The sequence below is a fragment of the Macrosteles quadrilineatus genome, unplaced genomic scaffold (genome assembly GCF_028750875.1).
Source record: "Macrosteles quadrilineatus isolate MER2022 unplaced genomic scaffold, UCM_ALF_1.0 Scaffold_22__1_contigs__length_1958994, whole genome shotgun sequence".
NCBI lineage: Eukaryota > Metazoa > Arthropoda > Insecta > Hemiptera > Cicadellidae > Macrosteles > Macrosteles quadrilineatus.
This window is the reverse complement of record NW_026542615.1, coordinates 97,171-124,049: the sequence shown is the minus strand read 5'-3', so window position 1 is coordinate 124,049 and position 26,879 is coordinate 97,171. Positions and strand designations below refer to the sequence as shown.

General features: G+C 34.2%; 1 protein-coding gene across 1 annotated transcript; it reads right to left on the bottom strand.

Moving 5' to 3' along the window:
* Positions 1 to 1,346: 1,346 nt before the first annotated feature.
* LOC129005504 (uncharacterized) lies at positions 1,347 to 26,879 on the bottom strand. The gene is made up of 9 exons (XM_054434413.1): positions 26,734 to 26,879; positions 20,882 to 21,014; positions 13,795 to 14,045; positions 7,628 to 7,810; positions 7,037 to 7,212; positions 5,769 to 6,010; positions 5,426 to 5,508; positions 4,954 to 5,178; positions 1,347 to 4,637 (listed from the first exon to the last, which is right to left on the bottom strand). Exons 2-9 carry the CDS (start codon positions 21,003 to 21,005, stop codon positions 4,407 to 4,409), a joined length of 1,515 nt encoding a protein of 504 aa, XP_054290388.1. The 5' UTR covers positions 21,006 to 21,014; positions 26,734 to 26,879; the 3' UTR covers positions 1,347 to 4,406.

The window sequence follows — 26,879 nt, the reverse complement described above, 5'->3', positions numbered from 1 at the left end:
TTTTCATTTTTTTGAAATTGAAATTTTTAATGGGAATTTTTCCATAAAATAATGGAAAAATTGAATTTTCTCAAAAATGGTTCAAAAATTTTGTATGTTGAAGCCCTTTAAATTCTGAACAAAACTACACGAATCCCATTGTCTGTAAAAATTACGGTTCAAAAGTTATTGTAAACTATGTTATTTTCCCATAAAAACCCCCATAAAATAACAAAAAATTGGATTTTAGGAAAAAAGCCGGTTTTGATTCAACTTTGTATGTTATGGTCCTTAAAATTTTGAAAGTTTTTTTCACTTTTTAGAAATTTTGATTTTTAATGGGGATTTTCCCATAAAACCCCATAAAATAATGGAAAAATAAGATTTTCTCAAAAATGGCCAGAACGATTTTGATATAAATTTAGTATGTTATACTTAGTCCTTTAAAATCTGAACAGAATGGTAAAAATCCTATTTTCGTAAAAATTACGGTTCACAAGTTATTGTAAATTATGTTATTTTCCCATAAAAAAACCATAAAATAACAAAAAAATCTGATTTTCGGGGAAAAGCTGGCTTTGATTAAAATTAATATGGTATGGTCCTTATAATTATAAAAAATAGTACAACACCCCATTGCTGTAACAATTATGGCTCAAAAGTTATTGCAACTTTTGTGTTTTTTTACTATAAAATATCATATTTACTCTTATTGCTTACCCATGATAAAGGTTGTTGATAAGCTTATGGGAGAAAGTATGTGTCAGACTCAGAATGCTGATAACGTTTTTTTTTACATTGTGATAAAATTAAAAAGTATCCTTAGATTTTACTCGTACATGCAAATGACTCTCACATGCTTGGCTTCGCCTCACACATGACATTTGGTTTTCCTGTGTGAGGCAAAGCCAAACACATGAAACTTGAGCGTGCGCCGGATAATGCCGCTTTCGGTCCTAGTAATGAAATACTATCAGCAGTATACAGTGAGTGCTTCTGATGAATTATTTTAAAATAAAAATTTAAAATCTGTATTTTCTGTATTTAATTGCTTTATTTAGTAAATGAACCTATTATGTTAAAAACCGCTCAAAATTTAGTTTTTAGCAGATTTTCTGTATGGGGAATAAGCTGATACGTAGTTCTCATAGTAAGACCTAGACCAGGGAACAGGAACCGCTATATTTCGCCTCTACAATCAGAAGAAAGAAGTGAAAGCAGTTTGTTAATGGGTGGCTAGGTGTAACAGTTATTATTTTCCACATAACCACATTATTTTCTTCTTTAAGTCCTCCCTTTGAGAAAAATTCTAATAAAAATGGAAGGAAGTAATAAGAAATTAGAATTTATAGAACAGTACAAAATTTATTAGTACAAATTTCAGTATTTACATTTCAGTTGAGGTGAACTTAATAATAGTTTTGTACTTGACCACATTTTCCCAATATGTGTAAAACCATACACTTACAAATCTTTCACAACACTCATTTACAAACATTAAAAAGAAGGAAATGCACCTCGATCAAAGAATTAACACTTGTTTTACTTTCAGTAAATGACAGGTTAATTAAAATTAAAATACTTAATATATGAATGGACAAATAAAAAACACCCAGATATAAACTATTGTTATTGCTTGATGTTTCTAAAACATCTTACAATTCATAATAATCGATTGTTTGAACAAAACCGAATAAACTAAATCATAACTTATGTTTATAGGCTACTTACAATTTTGTATAAAGTTACTGAAAATTTGATTATATCAAAGAAAAGTAAAGAGATTAAAACATCAACTTATTGCACATGATTTGAGACAGTTTTCCTTTATGGGACTTTAAATAAGAGTACAGAAAGTTACGACATCCTCTTCACATGTTTTTACAAAACACAACAATTAACTATCATTCTGGTTCTGGCACATCTTATTAATTTTAAGATTTGTTTGCTTGGGCATTTAGATTACATACACTTGTATACTCCTCTCAAAGGTGGTGAAATGTGAAATCTTGTTTTTCACTCGTCTAATAGTAATGGACAATTACTTATTTTTCACCACACAACCTAGCTAAACTTTCAAACACACAACAAAGTTAAAGAAAATCCTGAGAAACGCATTTGACCTATCTAAACCTGATTTTACAGTCTGCAGTATTTTTATGTTGATACGGCCTATTGATTCAGTATCTTACGTTAAACATTTAATAGGACTAACCTAGCTGTCAGGATTGACATTTTCACTCAAATAGCATAGGACAGAGTTTAAAAAAAGTGTGTATATAGAAATGCTATGTTAAATTATATGTGCATACATACATATAACAGGCTTTAGGGGATTGAAAAATGTATTTTTATTTTTTAAGGAAAGTAGTTATTTGGCAAAGATACTTTTAACACAATATCGAAGAAAACTTAAGTATATAGCTTGTTAATTTATTATTAGCAAATGGCAAATATACAGTTAATTGTAAGTACTCAATACAAAATAAAGGCTAAAACATTAAAGCTGAAAATGACTAGCCTTTAAAGTCTCTCAATTTCTTTGCTACAATGAAAGTCGATGTTCTTTTAAAGGTAACCAATACTGAATATTTGGGATTTTTTTAATAGGAAAGTTATTGTTTCAACATTTTTAGTTTTCTACATCGAAGAAAATCCAAGTCTATAGTCTTTTTTTACAATCACTAATTGTCTCTAGTATACACTTGCCTTACACCCCACCCCCTCAGTTTGGTCAATGGAATTAAAGTTACTTATACCATCAGTTCAAGTGAACGTTTACAATGACACAGGTAAGAAGCCAGTTAGTTATGGACTGGCTAGGGAAGTTTTTCTCTAAGGCATGAGTATCAGTCGGTTTTAGAACATCCCCATAATAAAACTACATTTTCCTTCTAGTCAAGGAGCAAATTACTGACACCAATTAATAGTAAATAATTTTGTTTGCTCTTAACTTCAATGACAAAGAAGAAATTCTCAACGATTCTCCTTGGTTTCTTGTCTTCCTCTCGGAGGATTCATTCAAATTTGAAATTTCACAAAACTTACACACAACTAAAGCGATGCCATCGCACCAGTCCGGACACTAAATGCAAAGTATTACTGACTTCATCAACTAGCATGTATTGAAGTGTAAGTAAACAATTAAGTGCAAAGTTGTCTTCTATGACCCATGTAAATTTTGAAAATCTAAATGACAAAATTTTTTAAAGGGGAAGACAAGAATCTCTAGAAAATCGTTAATTATTTTTAATAGGTGCAATGATCTGAACTAATTAAGACAAGACCATGTTCGCAGTACCATTAGTCCAAATGCAGCAAAAGTGAATTAAAAAATAGAATCACTGTATTTTTATACGGTGTAAATGGCCATAAATTGCTTCTGATCACAAAAACACTGTCATTGTCTTCCGCAGTCACAAAACACCATGATCATTTCTCGTAATCACAATCTTCTTACTCAACGATGATTTTAAGAGATCCAAAAAACACTGGTGATGGTTGGCGATTATTTCAAATTTTCGGTGCTATACAGAATTCATGTACAATCGATAGTTTTCTCGGTTTACTGGTTGGCTGGACACATTGGTTTGAATTGCAGAACACATAGCTTGGTTTGAATTTCAACGCACATAGCTTTGTTTCAATCCTAACACAGTAAGCTTTTCTCCCCAAAAGATGGTTCGGATTATTAGAACTATTGTATCAACATACATTTTTTTAAAGAATTTATAAAGAAGCTGTTTTACCAATCTTGGTTACTCCATGTTCCAACATACCTTTTTAATTGTTTCATTGCTTATAAATCTAGTAGCTAATCAGATTTTTTCTACTATTTTTAGGTGTAACATTGCTTTACTTAGTGGTTTAAAACAAATCTAAATCTGCCTGGTGATTAATTACACATTAACTGCACAAAAATCATCTCAATCCAGTTCCTAACTATTGGAAGTTTTCAGTTTAATAATACTTAAAATAACATGTTCATGGATTATTCTCTAATATCTATGTGTAAAAAATTATTTAAAACTTGATCCTCTCAAATTCATAAATTAAAAAGTAAATGTAAAGCAAATATAGATAGTTCAGAAGGTAAACATTTAGTTTACGAAGTTGAATAAAAAAAATTAACAATAATTATTAAATTATTAAAAATAGAGTAGGAGGCTATGTTTTAAGTGTGCAGGCCTGAATAATACTTTTTTAGTGAACACAAATTTCTTACAAGTTATGTCATCTTGTACATTACTATCACACAAGTAATATCACAATAACACTATTCTTAAGGATCTTAAAAATTACCTAATGCTACACAGTTATGTACATTTTGTACAAAAAAAACCAGAACCTGCAGCTAGTTACCACTGACGATAATTGACTTAGAAGTTTCAAAGTGATCAGTCTTTGTACAAGAAATGTTACATGACTCAGGGACTTTGTATTTTAATAGATCTAAACCCACTGATATTGTGCCTCTTCATGTTGAGCACTGGTTGACAGATGTAATTGGCCTGCACTCGCGGTCTCTTCACCATCGGCAGTTCTATCAGTACGTTCTCATCAGTGGGGTCGACTGCGTAGATCGGTATAGAGTCGTCAAAGCCCAAAAGTGCTTTGGTGTCCGACACTTCCAACTCATCATATACGTCTTCACTGATCTGTAACATAACATAAGGTGTCAAATTGTTTGGAAGACAGTGAACACTAAACAACACTATGATCTGAGTCAATTACACTGAGTTAAGAAATGGCTAAACTCACTAGGTGAATGTTAGCAATACTGTATTCTGATGAACATTTTAGTTTATTTAGTTTTTACTTGTTCATAATGAGAAAATGTTCCACAAAAGGCCACAGTTTACGTTTATAAAACCATCGTAAAACAGAGAAATCACCATAACAAAGTGAGACAAATGTGTTTCATACTTCCTTTACAAAACAAGATTTTTAATCCCACGACGGTTTGGTACCTACCTCAAAGTCCATGTTGACGCTTATTTCCGCCGGTTCTTCTGATTGATCTTGATTGATTGTCTTTGCTGTGAGTTTTCTTTGGTTGAGTAAAGCAAATTTAGGCTCAAATGGCTGGAGGGAGGGAGGAACACTTGATATTTCATCATCACTATCATCATCTATAGGAGATATCCTTTCATCCTCAGCATCAACTCCAAAATCTTCCTCTGCCTCTTCTTCTCTAACCTGGATATATAAAATATTACTAGAAGATGAATCAACGGATGTATAAACTATAAGATTACACATTCTTTATAAAGATCCTTGCAGTCATGAGAGTAGTATTTCTGATTTGTTGCTTGGTTCATAGATTTACCTCTTGTATTAACTTAATCAGATTTCAAAAATCTTAAATTTAATTTATAGCTACTGCATTATTGAAAATATTGTTTTTATATGCAATATGCATGCACAATGGTCTCAAGTGGCTTACTTCTTCAGTGTCCTCTTCAACTTCTTCACTGTCAAAAGCAGCTTCGTCTTTCAGTTCTCCTCTTTCAAGAAGCTCTAGATTATCTGAAAATTAAATAGTTTTAAACATTTGCATTAAAAACATCCTCGTTCTCTGCTAGGAATCTTAGTTCCAGAGACTTGAAGAAGTCTTAATTTGTTTATCTATTATTGGGGAAACATTCATGAAATGGTCAAGCTTTTTGTACTTGTTTTATTATTTGTCGATTTGTTTGGGTGGGGAGGGGGAATTATAAGTAGCCTAGACTTACCTATTCAAAAACAGACTCGACTTTAATATCAGCAAATTAAAACAATTCAATTACCTGGGTAAACCATTGCTTTTTTAATTGCAGATGGATCCTTTCTTGACCATTTGGCAACTTCTTCGTCCATTTTTGAGATTTTAGCAGGATTCATAGCCCATAAGCATCCTTTTCTTTGAGAGCCATTATTCCCTGAGCTAGGTGGCTTCTCGATCTTCTCAAAACACTTGTTTAGCGAAAGATTATGACGCACAGAGTTTTTCCATCCATTTGGTGCAGTTTTGAAATAAGGAAAGTGATGGCTGTAAAACAAGATCAAGATGTAAATACGGAAGAACCAAATGCGTATATTCAGGTAATTGACATACAATGGAACTCCAACTATCCAAACTCCACTGAATTACTTAAAAAGAAAGAATTTTTAAACCCTAAAACTATAGTAGGCCTAATTGTTGAAAGCATAATCCGTGATCGTGGCTAAATCCTGAAAGTTTTACTGCGGTCAAGTACACACCTCCATCGCCTCCTGTGTTCACAGAAATCACCAAAATTATCATCTGCTATCACAAGGAAAGTAAGATTTTCAAATGTAAAATCTTCCTGCGATGGTGATAGTGAAATGTTGGCTTGTCTCTGACTATTTTCTATCAAATATCCTGAATTCCATAAAAAATCCAGCCATCCAAATTGTTGACTAAACGCTTGTGGAGTGGTTCCGATTGATTTGTATTGTTGGTGTTATACTACTCCCCACCCCACAACCTTAATAAAAAAACATGATCGGCTAGTAAAAAGGAAGTTCGGGCAAGTTAACTAGGAAAACCGTGTACAACCATTTGTATAAACAGTTGTAGTCTAAAAAAAGATACTGTAAAAAATATACTTTACTGCATAACATTTTCTATTCTGTTAGGCCTATGAACTCGTAGCTAATGTTGTAAAAACATGCATTAGTTGGCCAGCCACATAATGCACAACCAACTCGTAAGAACATAACTTAGGAGGTGATAGTAACCTAATTTTAACACTCCACTGATTTCTTATAGAAAATGTCAAGCTGGTTTCCTTGACAAGCCGTGCCAGCATTTTTTAATTACTACTTTAAAGGTAGCATGTTACCTTTATTAATGAATGAACTCGGCTAAGAAGACAAAAAATGTTGACAACTAAGTGTTTGACCGATAATTTACAATTAATGATTCTGGCTAATGGACCAGCTAGTCTTAGCCAGTAGCAAAGCTGCACGATACATCTCGACTACTTCTAAACATTACTCATACTCACCACTCATTCAAAATTGAAGTTTTGCATGATAAAACAATACTTACCACATAAAGCTGTATATTTCTGAAACTGGAAGACATCCTGATTGTGAATTCTTCAACGCCATTGCTATTAGACATGAGTACGAGTAGGCAGGTTTGGGGTAGGGTTTGTTACTTCCATCGGCAACGCAAGGCATCACTTGGCGCTTTTGAGAAGTCTTTTTTGATGGAGTTAAAACCTGCAAACAAAAATATTATCGGTTATCACAGACTTGATAAATAAATATTAAGGCCAACGATTTCAAAACGTTTTAACTAGCACTCTCATAGAAATACAGTAAAAAGTAAGAACATTACACTCCGGAAAATACTAATGATGAACTTTAACAAAGATAGGCCTACTGATGATTCCAAAAGGGGAAATCAGAATTGTGAAATATCTCCAATTGTTAAATTGTATAATTTTATCAAATATTTAATTCTTACTAGATAGATAGAAATACATAAATACCAGTAACTGACTATCTAAAGTATGCTGTAAGTTTATATTAACCTTTATTTTTAATGCAAGACCTTTGACTATAAATACAACTTCAGTATCCAATAGTCAATGGTAAGACTAAAATATTATTCAGTTGGATAAAATTAACTCACCTTAATAGCACTGTTCTCCATCGCTACATTAACAAACTCAATAGGCATCGATAGAATGTCCTGTGGCTGTTCTGAAGTTGCAACGGTTTCATCCTCTTCAAGAAACTCTTCCACTTTTATAACTGTTGCTTTTGTATCATTTTCTTTTTCCTCCACTTTTACAGACTCTTTTTTGACACTTACCTGAAAGACATTTTTCAATAAGTCTTAGAAAATTGCCATTCAATATAAACATTCAACTACTAACTTAATACTGATTGTTGGGCCTAATTCAAAATAAACTGTGTGATAAAACTTATTATTGTTTAAATGTCTTGTGATTTTTTTAATGAGATGTTAGCAGCCTCTTTTAACCTAGTATTTGCCAGCTCACATATGCCTCGGGCCTGTGCTTGGGACGAATCGCCACCAAAACAAATGGTGAGATGGTATACTGCAAGGGCAAACTGTACTGACCAAATGTAATGGCAAGTACCAGGATTCCAAAAAACCCACAACATTGCTGCCTTGGGCCTGATGCCCGTGACACTACCATCTGAGCCATCGACTTATCAAAATTATACTTGCAGATTTTCTTTAAAACTTTTTTGACAAACAGAACATATCTTTCATTTTGTACAACAGGTAAAACGCCTGAACAGATAAAACGGACATGATGGCATGGATTGAACCAACAGAGAATGATTGAAACAACACACAAACTTTCTTGTACACACCAGAAGCCACTTAGGCCTATATGCAAAATGATTAGGGCTTAATGTAGGCCTATAGATTACCTCTACAATGAGGACTAAAATGATCAAATATGGACATACTGTATATTCTAATTGGGAAAAAGTTGAAGTAGGTGTGCCTCAGGGATCAATATTGGGCCCCTGTATGTTTCTTATTTATTTAATTCTTATTTGTTTATTCTTTATTTAATGACCTACCAAACGTGTCAAAGATGGATGTCTTTTAGTTTGCAGATGACACAATGATGTTATGTAATGTAAGGGACCCAATGTTGAATCCCTTCAGCACACAGTAGTTACAGAATTGGCCGCTCTAAGTGGCTGGTTTGGGATAAATGGGCTCTCCTTGAACATGGACAAGACTCAAGTAGTTAATTTTCGATCAGATCATAGAAATTGTTTAAAACAAATCACTTTTCCAAATTCTCAGTTAATGTCCGAGGAGACAGTCAATTTTTTGGGTATACATATAAACAAAAATCTTCACTGGCTTCCTCACATTAACAAATTCTGAAAACAACTTTCTTCAGTCATTTTTTCTCTCAGAACAATTTCTCAAGTCACTGACACTAAAACCCAATTATCAGTTGATCACTCATATTTTTCATCTTTAATGTCATACCGAATTCTTGTGTGGGGAAATTCTTGCCGTGGTAAAAAGATTTTTAGGCTTCAAAAGAAGGCACTTAGAATTATTGCTTAAGTACCCTGAAGAAGAAGTCCATGTAAAGCCATCTTTCATGCTTTTCAAGTTTTAACATTTTACAACCTATATGTTTTAGAAGCATTATTTTGGGTATTCAACAATTTGTCCATTTTCAGGGAGAGTCACACAAACCATAGGTATAACACTAGACATAAGAACCTAATTAAGCCCACTAGCCATAGATTATCACTATTTGAAGCATTACGTCAATATATTGGACCAAAATTTTACAACTTAGTTCCTTATAATATAAAAAAAACATCACCAATCTGAACAAATTAAAAAAAAAGAATGTGAAGACTTGTTGCTAACCAAAACATTTTCTTCTTTAAATGAATTTTTAAGTGGAAATTGGTAGGATTTTAAGTATTATAATTATTTTGTTTTAATTTGAATATTACTATTTAGCTTTAAGTATTATAATGCAATTAACAAATGTCCTGTCATTTTTAATGCAATGGCATTCTGTAAATAAATAAAAAATAAATATAAATACATTGGTAGCTTGCTAGAGAAATCAATATGTTACCAGTAATAGGCTAGTTAGTTTCTAACTATATACAGGGTGATTCAAAAAGGACATTACAACTTTTAAAATTCATATAAATCTTAGGTACAGAGCTGGTTTTGGTGTTGTTTTAGGGGTAGCGGATTTCTACCCCCGGATATTTACCCCCATGAAAAAACGCCTACGTCATTTTGACGTCACGAGGGGCGGGGCCTATACACGGTCGAGAAACTGCCCGCGACTGGAAATCTACCCCCGGACATCTACCCCCGGACATCTACCCCCAGACATCTACCCCCGGACATCTACCCCCGGAAATCTACCCCCAGACATCTACCCCCCGTGGTCAGCTCTGTCACGTATCGGCCAATATTCATTGTTGTAATTGATTTTATTGACTGTTTTATGTAAATCAACGGCTTTTTCGGTTAGTAATAGTCATCTAATATCTATTATTACGCATGTGACATGTCATTGTCTTGTTTAACATTATCTATCTTCCTAATGAAATAGGCTGTAACAGCCCTTTTTCACCCGAACTACTTCACCGATTTTTATGATCGAGGTGTAATTTTAAATCTTAAGATCTAGCGCAACGCAAAATGGTAATTAAAACGATATTTTGATAAAGGGCTTCAAAAGATTGGCCCATAAGCAAACCTTTAAAAGTTCCTTTCCCAGATTTGTTTACATTATCGTCATATGGATAATTTTTCAATGAAACAGCTGTTAACATTAAAATTGTATTTTAAACAACACATAGAGAGTTACTGAGTTTGTCAAAAAGAAGTATTTACAATGTAGTTTTCTTATTTAAAAATGTATTTTTCCTACAGTCACCCGACACATTTGGCTTCCTTGTACTGTTTATAGTACAGAAAGCTACTAATTGCTGCATATTTATACTTTGCCGTACGGTTTATACTTTGTCGTACGGTTTATACTTTGTCGCACATCAGGATTCCAACGAAACAACACAAAACAGCGTGGTTATATTATGCACGTAATCCGTGTACGCTTGGAAATAGGTTGGCAACACTTAAAGATAATAATACTATGAGCAGCTGTTTGACTATTATAACTACAATTTAACCTGTCATTTCGTGTTTATAGTTTCGGTATTTCTGGACTTTACTTTTATACGTTTTTAAAACATTCCTACGATCTTAATAAACAAGAAAATACCTTTAAAACTTTTTTTTAGGCGCGGAAACCACTTCAAATTACAAAAACATACGGAACTATATTCTCAAAACGCGGAGCACATTATTTCTTGCCGAGGAAAAAATAGCGGAGTGATACGGACCGCGGGTACTACTTTCTCTAGGGCACCATTTGTGTAGCCAGCTGAACCTAAAAACGTGTTGTATAGTGTTTGAAAGACTAATTATTTATATGCTTTATAGTGACTGTAGGAAAAATATAATGTGTAACACGAGTGAAAAAGGCCTTTGCTGCACTCTATTTGCTCTCGTGTGCAGCAAAGTGCCACTTTCACCACTAGTTACACAAATAACTATTTTTCTGCATCATCTCATGTTCTGCAATACAGTATAACGTTCCTTTACGAAATCATTGGAAAATATTACATACAGTAACTATTAAAATTATTACTTATTGAACTATCTTATATCTATTGTACGGCTTGGTGTCTGCATTTTTTACCACTTTTGCTAATATTTTGTCATATCTAAGATAGGTTCATAAGATTATTTTCATACATGTTTTCAATTATTGGAAAAGATTTCGATTGTGTAATACAATACAAAATAATTAAAGTGCAGAAGGGCACGTTGCCCATATGAGCCGTGTATATATTTTTAAATTAATAGTGGTTTACAGCAAATGGATTAAATTTGTAATAATTTGTATGAAGAAATCAGTCATTAATCTGCCAAATTGCAATTTATTGCAGACTTGTTAGAGATGTTACTTTGATGTATTCATTCAGCTTAGTGAAAACACAATAGAGCCTTTGAATGTTATTAAACTAACTACATACTACAAAAAAGGTTCAGACCAGGGCTATTTTAATGCGCTTGGATTGAGACATTTATTAATCCGGCTTATATTTTTCTTAGCCAACGAATTATTTATCTACAGAAGAAGTTCATTGTGCTCTTATCCTGTCTACTAAGACACATACATCCAACACATCCAAACACAATAACACCTATGACTGACGGTATAAGAAATATGTTATTCATTGAATGATAAACCATATTTTGTAACTAACGCAATAGTCATTATTGTTTCTACACTTATTTATTACTCATTAAACAATGCTAAATACTCACGTTTTTTTATAATTTCACTGTGTCACAGTTAAAAGAATTATCGTAAGCCTTTAAAGCAACCGTCGATTTTGATGGGTTTCACCAAGTAATTAATTAATTTATTGGTCAACCAGTGGCAGGTTTTTATCAACATTTAATTGCACTGTATTTTTACCTCTAGTAATCAGTAAATAACCTCCTTCAATGATATGTATTAAATTTCACGATCTGCGCTCGTGCATGCGCCGTTAGGTTTTACTGGGTGTGAAAGTTGGCCAAACATTTAAATCACTCTCTAGAAATAAATCAAATGCTTAAGGGACAAACTTTTGAAGCCCTTTATCAAAATATTGTTTTAATTACCATTTTGCGTTGCGCTAGATTTTAAGATTTAAAATTACACCTCGATCATAAAAATCGGTGAAGTAGTTCGGGTGAAAAAGGGCTGTTACAGCCTATTTCATTAGGAAGATAGATAATGTTAAACAAAACAATGACATGTCACATGCGTAATACTAGATATTAGATGGCAATTACTAACCGAAGAGCCGTTGATTTACATAAAACAGTCAATAAAATCAATTACAACAATGAATATTGGCCGATACGTGACAGAGCTGACCACGGGGGGTAGATGTCTGGGGGTAGATTTCCGGGGGTAGATGTCCGGGGGTAGATGTCTGGGGGTAGATTTCCGGGGGTAGATTTCCGGGGGTAGATTTCCAGTCGCGGGCTGTTTCTCGACCGTGTATAGGCCCCGCCCCTCGTGACGTCAAAATGACGTAGGCGTTTTTTCATGGGGGTAAATATCCGGGGGTAGAAATCCGGCGACCCTTGTTTTAAAGGAAAACACTTCAAGTTTTTTTACCTTAAACTAAAGATGTTCTATGTGACTTCCGTTGGATTTGGGGAAAATAATTATTTAGGTACGGTATGAAAAAATAGTGAAACCCGTTAAAAATTTGAGAGAAATTTACAAAATTTTGAAAGTAGGGCGTTTTTTGACGGTGAAGGAGTGCGATTTTTGATAAACGCATAGTTGGAAATTTAATTCCGAACCTACGTTTTTCCTCAAATCTTTTATAGCTCTTACCGTTTTCAAGCTATAGCCGTTTGAAAAAAACGTGTTTTGTCGTTTTTAGAGGTCCGCCATTTTGGATTTTTGGGAGGGTTAAAATTTGAAAATGCGACTTTTTTGAATTTTATTTTATTTTATTTTACCAAGAACTACAAGTGTGTGAAATTTCAACTCCCTAGAACATCTAGAAATGGGTGTATCACACTCCTTCACCGTCAAAAAACGCCCTAAGTCACATAGAACATCTTTAGTTTAAGGTAAAAAAACTTGCAGTGTTTTCCTTTAAAACAACACTATAAAACCAGCTCTGTACCTTGTTTAATAAGATTTATATGAATTTTCAAAGTTGTAAAGTCTTTTTTGAATCACCCTGTATAACACAGTGTCAATTCAGGCAAACAGGTGCAAATCTGTGAAAATTTAATTACAGAGAAAGAGATAGGGAAATATGTAAATTCACCTCACTTTGCTGGTGAGAAAAATAATATAACTCAACAATTCTACAATTACATTAACATCTAGGTAGTTACTATTCTAGTAAGTTTATATAACTCAACAATTGTACTGGTACCAACATCTACACTCAGCTCCTTCAAACCAGAATTCTGTTTATTGATAGCTATATCTCTGCAAGCGTATTATTTTCTAGCTTTAAGTAATAGCGCTCAGGTAGACATTTTTTAAACAATAAAAAGGATCAATAACTTTCACACCTCAATTAAATCACACAATGTAAAGTTTATACAAGAGACAATCAAATTCAGCATGCAATTTAAATTGCATTATCGCTTCCTAAGTTTCACTAATTAATTATGCTACTTCTCTTAAAACACTTGAACCTATACAAAGAGAGAATTAGACCAACCTGAGATATGGTATCTATAAGTGACACTTTTGAATATTCTTCCGCTTCTGAACTCTTTGTCTCTTCGACCTCCAATCGTCTTCTACTACATAGAAATGGCACTACACTACTAGGATTGACCATCAAAGCAGAAGCTCCTTCCCCAAGGAAGTCCAGTTCAAAACTTGAATTAGAATTGGCTGAATAATGTTGTGTCCACATCGGATTAGGATCTTCTTCAATATCCAGAGATGGTAACTCATATCCAAGACCTAAAAATAATAGAGTATTTTAAAAATCATTGAAAAACAGTACTTAGGCCTATTCATTATCAAACAATAGCATGTAATTTAATTTTAAGATGTACATAAAGGTTATTTTGTACTCTAATTTGTTTATTTATATTTATTGAAAAAAAAAAATGGCAGAACACAAGCAAAAAGAAAACGTTTCAATTGTGCAAGAAATAATTTCGGGTTCCCTAACCTAACACACAAAAAAGAGGTAGAAACAACACCTGAAGGGGACTTGGACCCATTCAGGAGGAGCTCACGTTTGAGTCGCTCCCCTGTTCACGCCAATTCTTTCACACCCAGACAGAGGAACTTGAACCAAGACGTTAAGACTGGGATTACCAAGCTGGAGTCCTATCTTAACCACATCCTCCACCTCCGCAAGTCTTGGAAGTCATGTGAAAGGACCCTCGTCTCTTCGTCGACGCAGACCTCACCCCGACAACATACGTCTCAGTCCTCAACTGCAAGCCCAGCTGAGCCTGTGACCGAGAAGAAAATGAAGGCCGACAGAAACAAACCAGGAGAGTAGGTGACAGTTGCGAAACGGAAGGGCAAGCAGAAGAACCATCCTCAGCAGTCTTTTGTCCAGCCTGGTGACGAGATGACAAAAAAGCTCAAGAAAAAGAGAGCCTCTAAGCAATGCCCTGACACTCTTCTAATCTAGCCGATGAGCAGAAAGACATACGTCCTTTTGGCTGACGTCCTTGGTGAGATACGTCAAAAGACGAAGCCTGAAGAGAAGGGAGCAGTCATGAAATCACTCAGAGAAACCAGAGCTGGTTGTCTCCTTATAGAGCTTGGCCATTCCTCTGGGACGAAGGCAAAATTCGGGGCCGATTTGCAATCCATCCTTGGTGCAAGTGCCTAGGTATGAATTCTCGAGCCAAAAATCGACATTGGAAGTGAGAGACCTCGACAAACTCACGTACTCGACTGAGGAAGAGGTATCCACTGCAGTCAAGTCTGTTCTCGGGGAACCCACTAGCTAATCGCTGCAAAGGTCCCGACAGAAGCAATATGTGCTATAATAGTACAGTAAAAATATGTTTTGACCCAAAAAAAATTAGCACAACCGGGGAATTTGGTACAGATGTTGGGTGTACCTTCCTTTTGAACATACTAAAAGTCCCCTAAAATTGAAGCTGTGCTACGGCCGCCATATTGGAAAATGGCGGCATATTTCTGTATTTTTCGCTATAGTGACTTTATTATTAGAGATACAGGAAAAAGCTAAATATACAAAATGTAGGTCATCTAAAAATACACATTTTTTGTATTTACCATCTTTCTCTAAACCCAACGGTTTTTGAGTTATTTGTTATTAAGTATATTTAGTTTTTTCTATTTATCAAAAAAAAGGCGAAACACATGGAAATTTACCGTTACTTTCCAGGATTATGATAATTTATCCTATTTAGTTAAATAGTGTGATACTATAAAATCTAAAAATTTAAGCTTATTTTATGAGTAAAACAACTCCGCCACAGCAAACCTGCAGACTCAGCAAATTTCCATTTGATTGGATGTTTTATTAAAAAATGTATATAAATAAAATTAGGTTCAACAGGTACCTAGGTTTGCTGCTACAGGAAGGTTATTATAGTGGTTTTTTTTTAAATATCAATACCTTACTATAAAATAACTAATTTTCCAAAATATATCTATAAACAAGCAAACTGCAACAGTTAACTAATTCATAAGAATAGCATGGGAGTTTTAAATTTACAATAAACAAATTTGAATATACAAATTTTGGTTGTGTTTACTAAAAAGATGGCGATTATTCGTCACGATTAGAATATTAACCAAATGGGTTTTCAAAAGAAGATGGAGCCTGTTATTTAAGTAATATTAATTCGTACCAAGCACCGAAAATATTGTATGCAGTAAGGTAATCTACCATATTTTGTAAAGTACGCAATAGTCATATTAATATTTTATCTTATTTTTTATCCATTTAATAGTTAACATTTTAGTATTTTTATGGCACCACCACACTAACTAACTATACTTGACATCCCATTGTAAATTTGGAAGGGTGTTTTTCGTGTCTAGTTCATGTTGGTGACTAATTAAGCATGGTATAGTTAGTTTTATTTATCAAAAATCGGTGAAACCCATCGCAATCGACGGTTACTTTCAAGGTTTACGACAATTATTCATCCCACTTAGTTGATATCAGAGTGATAGTGGTAGTGTCATCAAAATATTAAAATGTTAATTTATTAAATGGGTACAAATGAGTATAAAATATTAATATGACTATTGCGTAGTTTACAAAATATGGTTGATTTCCTCACTCCATACAATATTTCCGATACTTGGTACGAGTTAATATTACAGTAATTAAATTACTTGCTTCATCTCCTTTTGAAAACCCCTTCAGTTAGTATTCAAATCGTGACGAATAATCGCCATATTTTTAGTAAACACAACCAAAATTTGTATATTTAAATTTGTAAATTGTAAATCTTACGCTACCATGCTATTATTATGAATTAGTTAACTGTTGCAGTTTGTTTGTTTATAGATTTATTATGATCAAACTTGGAAAATTAATTATTTTATACTAAGTTATTGATATTTTACTAAAAAAAACACACTATAATAACCTACCTGTAGCAGCAAACCTAGGTACCTGTTGAATCTGATTTTATTTAAATACAATTAATAAAACATCCAATCAAAAGGAAATTTGCTGAGTCTGCAGGTTTGCTGTGGCAGAGTTGTTTTACTCATAAAATAAGATTAAATTTTAAGATTTTATAGTATCACACTATTTAACTAAATAGGATAAATTATCATAATCCTTGAAAGTAACGGACAATTTCCATGTGTTTCACCTATTTTTGATAAATAGAAAAAACTATCTTTACTTAATAACAAATAACTCAAAAACCGTTGGGTTTAGAGAAAGATGGTAAATACAAAAAATGTGTATTTTTAGATGACCTACATTTTGTATATTTAGCTTTTTCCTGTATCTCTAATAATAAAGTCACTATAGCGAAAAATACAGAAATATGCCGCCATTTTCCAATATGGCGGCCGTAGCACAGCTTCAATTTTAGGGGACTTTTAGTATGTTCAAAAGGAAGGTACACCCAACATCTGTACCAAATTCCCCGGTTGTGCTAATTTTTTTTAGGTTTATGGAATTTTTCTCTTATTTTTACTGCACTATAAGTGCGGCGGCCAGAATCACAGGGCTAGTGTATGCAGCTCCGCTGAATCTTGTGTCCTGTGCACAAAGGCCAGCTTGAAGAACAATGACATCAAGCACGCTACAGGATTAAGCCATTGTGCTGCTTATAAGCAAGCACAACAGAAGATCCACCCAGAAATGATCATCGCCCTTCAGCTTAACATGCAAAGGAACAGGACAGCTGACGGTTTGCTGTACAAATTCGCAACCGAGCAAGGCGCTAATATTTTGCTTCTGAGTGAGCAATATCAGAACCGACACTCTGATGTTTTAGAGATGGCAGCCAGGCTGGGTCTTCATATCCTAAACGTGGGCAATGTCTTCACTTTCGCCCGTGGCATCTGAAGACCTAGCCAATCGGATTACTGACTGGCGAGTCTCCGAAGACTACTCTGCAAGTGATCACCATGCAATTTTTTCCATGCCAACTTAGCCCATCCGCCTCGACGTTAGAACCTCAGTCGTCTTTGTCGAGACATCTTTCGGGCATGTATCAGGGATCAAACTATTGGGGATATTGGATATTGGAAGAAACTAGAAGAAAAGCCCTAGAGGCGTAGTTTAAAAGGCCTAGCCCGAAGTAATGTGCTAAACAGATCCAGGCTAGTGTCCTAGGAAATGAGGGGTTTTTAAGCGCTAAATAAGGGTCTTCCACATTTTTCTTTGTAATTATTTTGGTGGAAATTTGAATGTTCAAGGACTTTAAATTGAGACCCAAAGTCAGACCTAACTTCTTCTGGAATGCCATGTCGACAGAAAAAGGCTTCGCATCTCATTATCACTTCATTTTATGTTAATGACTCTAATTCAGCTGTCTCAAAATATCTGGGAGTAATAATCTGTCACAGTTAAAAACCAAACGCCATCAAGTTTGAACAAATCTATTGCAAGAGTTTTCCATGGTCTGTTAGGGAATGGTGTAGGAAGCAATGGTTCATGGCTGTTTCTTCAATGTTTAATACAAGTAGAGCATGATTTCACCATACTTTCAATGGCTGAAGAGATTCCTGGCCACCAGACTGACTCTTTTGCACGTAAACGACACTTGGTAATTCCAAAATGACCTTCATGTAGGCTTTGAAGTGCCCAAGACTGAAGAACTGGTGGAATTACAAGTCTTGAACCTCGTAGTATCATCTCATTATCAACACTTAGTTCATCCTTAATTGAATTATATGGTTTTAGCTAGGTCATCTCGTAATGATGCCTTAGAAGGCCAACCTTGGATAATTATTTCTTCAGTTCCGATATAGTTGGATCTTGATTTTGTTCCTCCAATAATTTAGCAACTATGCAGTTGTTTATATCGATGGACAACAAAACCATTTAAACAAACGCTGGGGTTTCTTCTTCAAACTCACGGTCACCAGTGTCTGAAAATGGGAGAGGTGCTCTTGAAAGAGCATCAGGAACTAGAAGCTGCTTTCCAGGAATACAAGTGATTGAAAAATCATGTCTCATGAGACGCAAGTGAATTCTTTGAATTCTTGGAGACAATTCATCAAGATGTTTGGATTTCAAAATTTGAAGAAGGCCTAGTGATTTGTGATCGGTTTGATTATTATTCGCTAGCCAATAATAAATTCTTGAATTCACTGGCAGTGAGTAATATATTTAATAACTTTTTTACAACTGCAGTTGAAAAGCTTGTTTTGTCATATGTTTCACAACCATTAACAACAGCAATAGGTACAGTAACACAGAAACCCTCAAAATCTTGCATTATTAAAAATTTTAAGTTTGAATCTATAACTGAAGACAATCTTGGAAAATTAATACTTTCTTTTGAAAATAAATATTCAACGGGGTATGATGAAATACCTATCACAATAATTAAAAGATCATTACCATATATTTTAAAACCATTAGCACATGTAATAAATTCTTCTCTGATTTCAGGAATTTTTCCATCCAAATTAAAATTAGCCAAAGTTATTCCCATATTCAAAAAAGGAAACACCGCAGACCCATCAAGCTATTGCCCAATATCTCTTTTACCGGTTTTTTCAAAAATTTTTGAACGAGTTGTTTATATTCAGCTCTTTAATTACCTTGAAACGAAAGTGTTTGATAAGGAGCAACACGGGTTTAGACCAGGAAAATCTACAATAACAGCTGGTATAGATTTTATTGAATCAATTATAAATTCAGTAGATAATGGTGATAAAGCAGTTGGAATATTTTTAGACCTTAGTAGAGCTTTTGACAGCGTTTCACATTGTAAACTATTAAATATTTTAAATGAATTAGGAATAATAGGAAAAGAACTACGGTGGTTCACTTCATATTTAGAAAACAGAGAACAGTTTGTTGAAGTGGACTACGTAATAGAGAAAAGAAATACTAAATATATTGAAAACTTTAGATCTCAGCGGCAGACACTACGATATGGAGTACCCCAGGGATCGATCTTGGGGCCTCTTTTTGTTCCTCTGTTACATTAAGGGGTTACCAGAGATGATCCCGGTCAGTGATGGATCTATGTGTGTGTATGCTGATGACTCTAATGTTTTGTTTTCAGAAAAATCCAATTTAATTATTGAAAAATCCTCAAACAGGAGTCTCCTCTCTATGTTTTTGGATGAAAGAAATCTGCTTATCAGCACAACAAAATCAAATCTAATATCCTTTTCAACTAAACAATCAATAACAGCATTTGAACCTAATATTTTTATAAAAACAGACAAAATTGATCAGTTAAACCAAACAAAGTTTCTGGGACTGGTTATTGATGAAAATCTATCTTGGGATAATCACATAAACTATGTAGTAAATAAATTATCATCTGGCATTCATGCCTTGCGGCTGATGTCCAAGGTTTGCAACTTGGAAACTCTTTTAGGATAATCTATTATTCTCTAATTCATTCCCACATATCCTATGGAATCGCCATTTACGGAGCAACAACTAAGGCAAATTTGGATAAAATACTTATAAAACAAGAAAAAGCTATTAGAGTGATCATGAAATTAAAAGCCCTCGAGCCTCCAGTGAGAGGCTACAAATAAAACATCCTTTCTGGTAACAAAATGGTTGCTTGTATCTTTAATTTCGACAAAGGTTCTGTACTGTATTATGATGGATTTGGAAAGCATAAATTACATTACAGTACACTACATTTCTTAAAATAGGAATTTGTATTGACTCTTGCCTACTATAATATTCCACTGAAAGTAGGCCTATTTGACTTTTGACCGTGTTTTGTGTTTGTTTGTGACTTTTGTATCAAAATACGAAAAAAGAGATAAGAGTAGTTTATTTGATCAAGTATGACTTCAAAATAATGATTATATAATTCCAAATGAATAGCACTTCATTATGTTATGATTTTAGGGATTGTCCGTTTTAACTGACCTTTTGATTTATCCGACCTAGGTCCAGTCCCATTAGGGTCGGTTAAGAGGGGGTCTACTGTAGGCTAATTCATAAAAGAATTACCAATGTATCGTAATCAAAGCACTGGATAGCTAAGTTAGCCTATCAACAGCTATAAAAATAACATAAATCAATTTTTGTTAGGCCTAAAGAGCTTTTAACAAACCATAGATATTTTTTAAATCATAATTTTTAAAGCCTTCCACAAAAATTAAAAGCCAACAAGTCCCACCTGTAAAATTGTTCACTCCAATTTCTTCTTTGATGTCTGAATCACATAATTTGATATCCCAATCAATCATTTCAGGTAGTGAAATACCATCTTGACCATTGATGTAGAAAAGATCCATTTCCATCGTTGTTCCCTGTAAACAAATTTGCTGTGTAGGTATAAATCAAATCAATCAGGAAATAAGGAGCATGCTAATGGACAACCTAGATTTGCTGCTACAGGGAAGGTAATAAAGTGTTTTTCGTCATACTGCAGCAAAACCAGCCATTTTTTAATGCATGCGTTGCGGGGCTTAAGTAGCATTTTTACTCTCTAGGGCTCAAAAATCAAGGTCAAAAATGAGAAAACCTTATTTTTACCCCATAAATTTCCATTTTTATGGGGTAAAAATTAGATTCTCTCATTTTTGACCCTTATTCAATCTACTTTTATTCAAACGAGTTCGCAAACGAGCGTGATCCATGGTTCAATCACGCTCGCTTGCGAACTCGTTTGAATAAAAGTAGGTTTACACAATTGTACCAAATTTCATAAAAGTTGGATAATTTTTACAAAGGTACAGTAGGTTAGAGTTATCGCACTAACGAACGTATGGTGTTTTTGACCTCTGAGGTTATCAAAACAAAAAAGGTAAATTTGGTACATACCAGGTCTTACCATGAGTACTACGGTAATAGCTGCTTATTCCCTATGGGAAATTCGCTAAAAACCAATATCTTCAGAAAGATCTAAATTTTAATATGGTAATATAGGCTATTTATACATCATAGGCTTCCTCAAGATCTATTGGATAAAGGAAGCCTTAGAAAGAAGATTAATCTAATATATAAAATTCTCGTGTCACAGTGTTTGTCTGCAAACTCCTCCGGAACGACTTCACCGATCGTTATGAAATTTGATGTGTAAATTCTGTAGGTATGCGAATCGGACGTAAACTATTTCCCGTTTCGAAATTCTTAAAAGGGCTCCGCCCCAGTGGCTCTGGAGTTTCCCATGTTAACCTTATGAGAAATGGAATTAATGAATCTTAACAGCTGTTTCAATTAAACAAGTTGGTTCTGTTCTATGATGTTCAATAGCATTAAAGTTACAAGGATTACCAACAGGGTGCAGCACTATTATTTCTTTTACATTTATGACAACAGCTAATTTGCAACCAAAAGGTGAGTGAGCGTAGCGAACGAACTTCAACCTGGAGGCGAGTTAGCGTAGCGAACGAGCTAACCTGAAGGCAAGTGAGCGCAGCGAACGAGCTCCAACCTAAAGGTGAGTGAGCGTAGCGAACGAGCTCCAACCCAAAGGTGAGTGAGCGTAGCGAACGAACTTCAACCAGGACGTGATTGAGCGATGCGAACGAGATCATCTTGAAAATTAAACGCAACGGTACTTTCTTTCCATCGGTCTGTCTTAGGGGAAACCTATAACTTAGGCGATACGAAGTTCGCCGGGTCAGCTAGTTATTTTATATAAATTAATTATGTTACAGGGTATTTCAGGTCTGGGCGAACCCACAATGTTAATATTGTTTTTGTTATGTTATGTTTAATATTATTTTTCAATAAATTAACAGTAATAGTGTTGGACCAAGGCCCCACTAGAAAAAAAACAGGCCATGCTGCAGCACGGGCAGCGCAACACTACGTCACAGTGGTGGATAGTTGTACTAAACTCTTACCATTAAAATCCATTACAAACAGCCAGCTTGTTTATTTTCCTAAAACATAAGGGAATGGTGATGGCAATGAATTTATTAATGAAATATTTCCACTAGTGTGACGTCATGGATCCTGCAGCATGGTATGTTTTTCTAGTGGGGCCATGGTTGGACTTTCACTCATGATCTGTATATAAGCTAGCATGTGACTATTATTTTTAGCATGTGACTATTATTTTTATTTAAGTCATATGTTTATGTTATTATCTATCTATCTATATATTATCTATATATTAATAGGCAAGCATGTTTCTTTAAAACCTTTTTTCTCAGCTCGTGTGCATCGTAGGGAAAATCTACGCATACCGTTAGAAAGCTATTTTCCTGTAGGTGTGCAGAATCCCTTTATAAATTTAAATAGGCTCAAAGATAAGCGCAAAAAATGAGTTTAAAAATTTGAAAAAATTTACATGGATCTTATGCGTTGCCATGCTGGTGACGAAATAACAACGAAATATAAACAGAAAATCAAAACAAATGGAAGAAACTCCAATAACATGTTTTATTTACAGTGTGGGGTGAAACATTAACATAAGTGAGTACATTACATATTTTTGGTCGAGTTTCGACCACTGGACATTACTCGTATTTGATTATTGCCTAAACCTTTGTGTTTCTCCTTGATTCAATTAAACACTAGTTTTCTATTCTGTCTAAATTTAATTTGATATTCTTGAGTTTTAGAGTCAATTCCACATTTAATATGCTCTCATTGTTAATTTATTATTTATTTTGTTAACACTTCTGTAAATAATTTCATTATTGAACCCGAAATAAATGCTGTTAAAAAAAACCCCTGTTAACTAAATATATAGGTTACCTGCTTTAAGTTTAACACAACGATGTAACAAAAACTGACTTTAAACAATTTTTCTTTACATAAAGGCAATTGACTATGTGTTTGTTATTTATTATCTGATAGTAATAGGTGTGTACTCCAAATTCTATAAGTTTCAAGTTGTACACTTGCATAGGGTTTTAAAAATAACAATTTTCAATTTTCAAAATTTTAATTTTAATTAAATTTCCGAGCCTGAGGAGGTCCCGGATAAGAGGGAGTCTACTGTACTTTGTAATCGCTCAAATTCGAGCAACAGGTGCACAAGTGTAAATTAAAACAGTTGTTTTTTGCTCCAACATGGTTACTTAAAGTACAGCCTAAATAAATATTGTTCAGTATCAACAAACAATAAAAAAATATTATATTGAAATTGAAATGAAACTGTTCTAAACTTGCTGTAGCCTAACACTTTCTGACATAATTCTGATTGATAGCCTATTCCCAATGCCTTTTCCGTTATCAAACAGAATTTTTGGTAATTATGTCGACCTCCAGTCAACGCTTTAAAAATTATTTTTTTTTAATCTGTTCGTTTTTTAGTGCTGATTTCAAAAATGAGACATTTTTTGCGGAAAAGCTCAGTTTTCCGGAAAAACAGAAAAAATACTGTTTTGCGCAAAATACATGTTGTGGGTAGGTACTCAAATTGTGCGGAATTTCACAACGAATTTAAAAAAATGAGAAACCGGAAAAAAACTTTTCCTAGCCCTATCCCCCCAACCCTGTCCCTTATAATGGAATGTTTGTTTTTAATCTTGTTTGTAACTTCCTCTTTCTTGTTTGTAAATTAGGTGCATGTATCATTGATAGAAGGTGGATAATGCGAAACGTATAGGAGGGCCAGGGTGCAATGTAGAAATTGACGAAGCCAAGTTTGGCAAAAGAAAATACAATCGCGGCAGGATAGTGAAGGGGCAGTGGGTTCTTGGAGGTGTGACAAGGCACATGAAAGAAAGTTTTTTTGTACTGGTTCATGACCGTTCTACAAAGACGTTAGTGAAATTGGTGAGGAAGTCGGTCCGTCCAGGGTCGGTGGTGATAACAGATTGCTGGCGGGCTTATTACACTTTGAACAGCCATTTTAGATACCTGACAGTGAACCACTCTAGGAACTTTGTCGACTCAGAGTCCGGGGCTCATTCAAACACCATTGAGCACCGGTGGAGAGAGATACGTGCTAACATACCTAAGTACGGCAAATCGTCAAAGCACTTTTTGGGGTATCTCGCAGAATTTTTGTTCAAAGAGAGATACTCCGAGGAATACCGGCCACATTATTCTTCTTCTCTGCCGCTGCAGAACTCTACGAACCCCGACCATAACTTCATTTGTGGTACAGTAAGTAGACTACTATTCATCTAATAACCTGTAACCTAATCTAACCTAACCTATACTTACCTAACCTAACCCAACATAGCCTAACGGGTTTTTATTAGGTTAGGTTAGGTTGGGTACAGGTTATTAGATGAATAGTAGTCTACTTACCACAAACGAAGTTAGTGTCGAGTAAGTTTTACCTAACCTAATGGGGTTTTATTAGGTTAGGTTAGTTTAGGTTGAGTTAGGTTAGGTTAGGTTAGGCTAGGTTAGTATAGGTTAGGTTAGGCTAGGTTGGGTTAGTATAGGTTAGGTCATCTTTCAGTTAGCTTAACTTAAGTTTATCCTAATAATTTAACTTAGCCAAACAAAAAGGTGTTTTTCTGTTTTTTCCGTTTTATGATGTTAACTTAATATTGGTCGGATCATAATGAGAAATATACCGTTCAATTCAGAAATTCCGCACAATTTGAGTACCTACAGACCCACAACATGTATTTTGGGTAAAAAAGCATTTTTTCAGTTTTTCCGGAAAACGGAGCTTTTTCGCAAAAAATTACTATCATTTTTGGAATCAACACAAAAAAACGAACAGATAAAAAAAATTAATTTTTAGAGCGTTGACTGGAGGTCGACATAATTACCGAATTTTTAAATCGTAACTTAGCCTAAACTTACAGCAAGTTTGGTTAAGATTAGTTATGTTTGGTTAGTTTAGAATAGTTTAATTTCCTAAGCCAATATGTAGGCTAGGATATTAGTTTTGCTTTTTAAAACAAGGTTACGGTAGTTCTTAATTTGTAATTTAAAATGCGTTTGAAGCTATATTAGCCTAAAACAGAAGGAATACCGATCAAGAAGTAAAACAAAAATATCAATAACTTATATCAGATCTAAAAGAAATCATCGATAGGCTAAATGAATGTTCCCTTTAAAAGGAAAGTAAGTTAAACTTACGGTACCGGTAACTTACCTAAAATAAGTATAGTTTGCTTTTCATCCAAAAAGCGCTAACTTAAGCGACAAGTTTTAAGTTATCGTTCCGGCGAGACTTTCGATCGTGTGAGTTTAAATGGGCATTTAAGTTAGGTTAGTATTGGTTGACTCGGTTGTTGTTTTGATACAGTGATGGTTTCATTCGATTGAACCTCATAAGTTACGATCGAGGCCCGATATAACTTATCGTTCCTAAGATTTAATTGCCTAGCTTGGGTGAGAAATACAAAATTAAGCTTGACCTATCTAAAGTACCATAAGTAAATTCAACAAGCAAAATAGGTTGAGTTTAAATTATAATATTTAAAATGAAAGAAGAAACTCCAAGTTGTTTAAACTTTATTAAGTTAGGCTAGGCCTAGTTTTACTTTTGTATAAAACTTAGGTACAGTACTATCTAGGCCATTATGAGGTAACATTAAGTTTAGATGAAGAATAATTTTGACCAGGCCTAGGCTTAGGCTCATGACTTTTGGACATTACATTAAGCAAGAGCTAGCCATTGAGTTAAGTGTTATTAGAAAAACTATTCTCGAAATGGTAAGTTAAGTAACTTAGATGCTCTAACTTATAAGTTATTGAAACGGAAATATTTCATAAAATGTGTAATGCATAAACAAATGTATCCTAGCAACGGATTTGAATGGGAAGAATGCTGCTTTCCCTCCTTCGCCTACTATGCGTGAATGACCTTGAAAATGTTCCCGCCTCAATGAAATAATAACAATTCCTATGTTTGAAAAATAAAGTGCATATTAAGCGACTGGTAGAATAAGAAATCACGGCGTTGATAAAGTTGCTTCAAATTGATTAAAACTAGTAAGAGAATGTAATATGGTATAGTGACATACCAACTACAAAGGGAATTTAGAATAGGGTTATAGAGCTAGGTTAACACTCGAATTTCAGGTCTCTAGAAAATATAAGAGATTATCTCTTGAAGAAATTTGAAATATCCTAGTTAAATATTAATTGTTCACTCACCTAAAGACTCCAATAAGTGAAAATTAAACAATTGTAGTAACCTAAATTGCGGTTCGTTTACTAGAGATACACCTCTACTACACACAAAGAGGTACGATTTTTAAATCGAGATCTCCCATTGGCTGGACATCCAAACAGTTTATCCG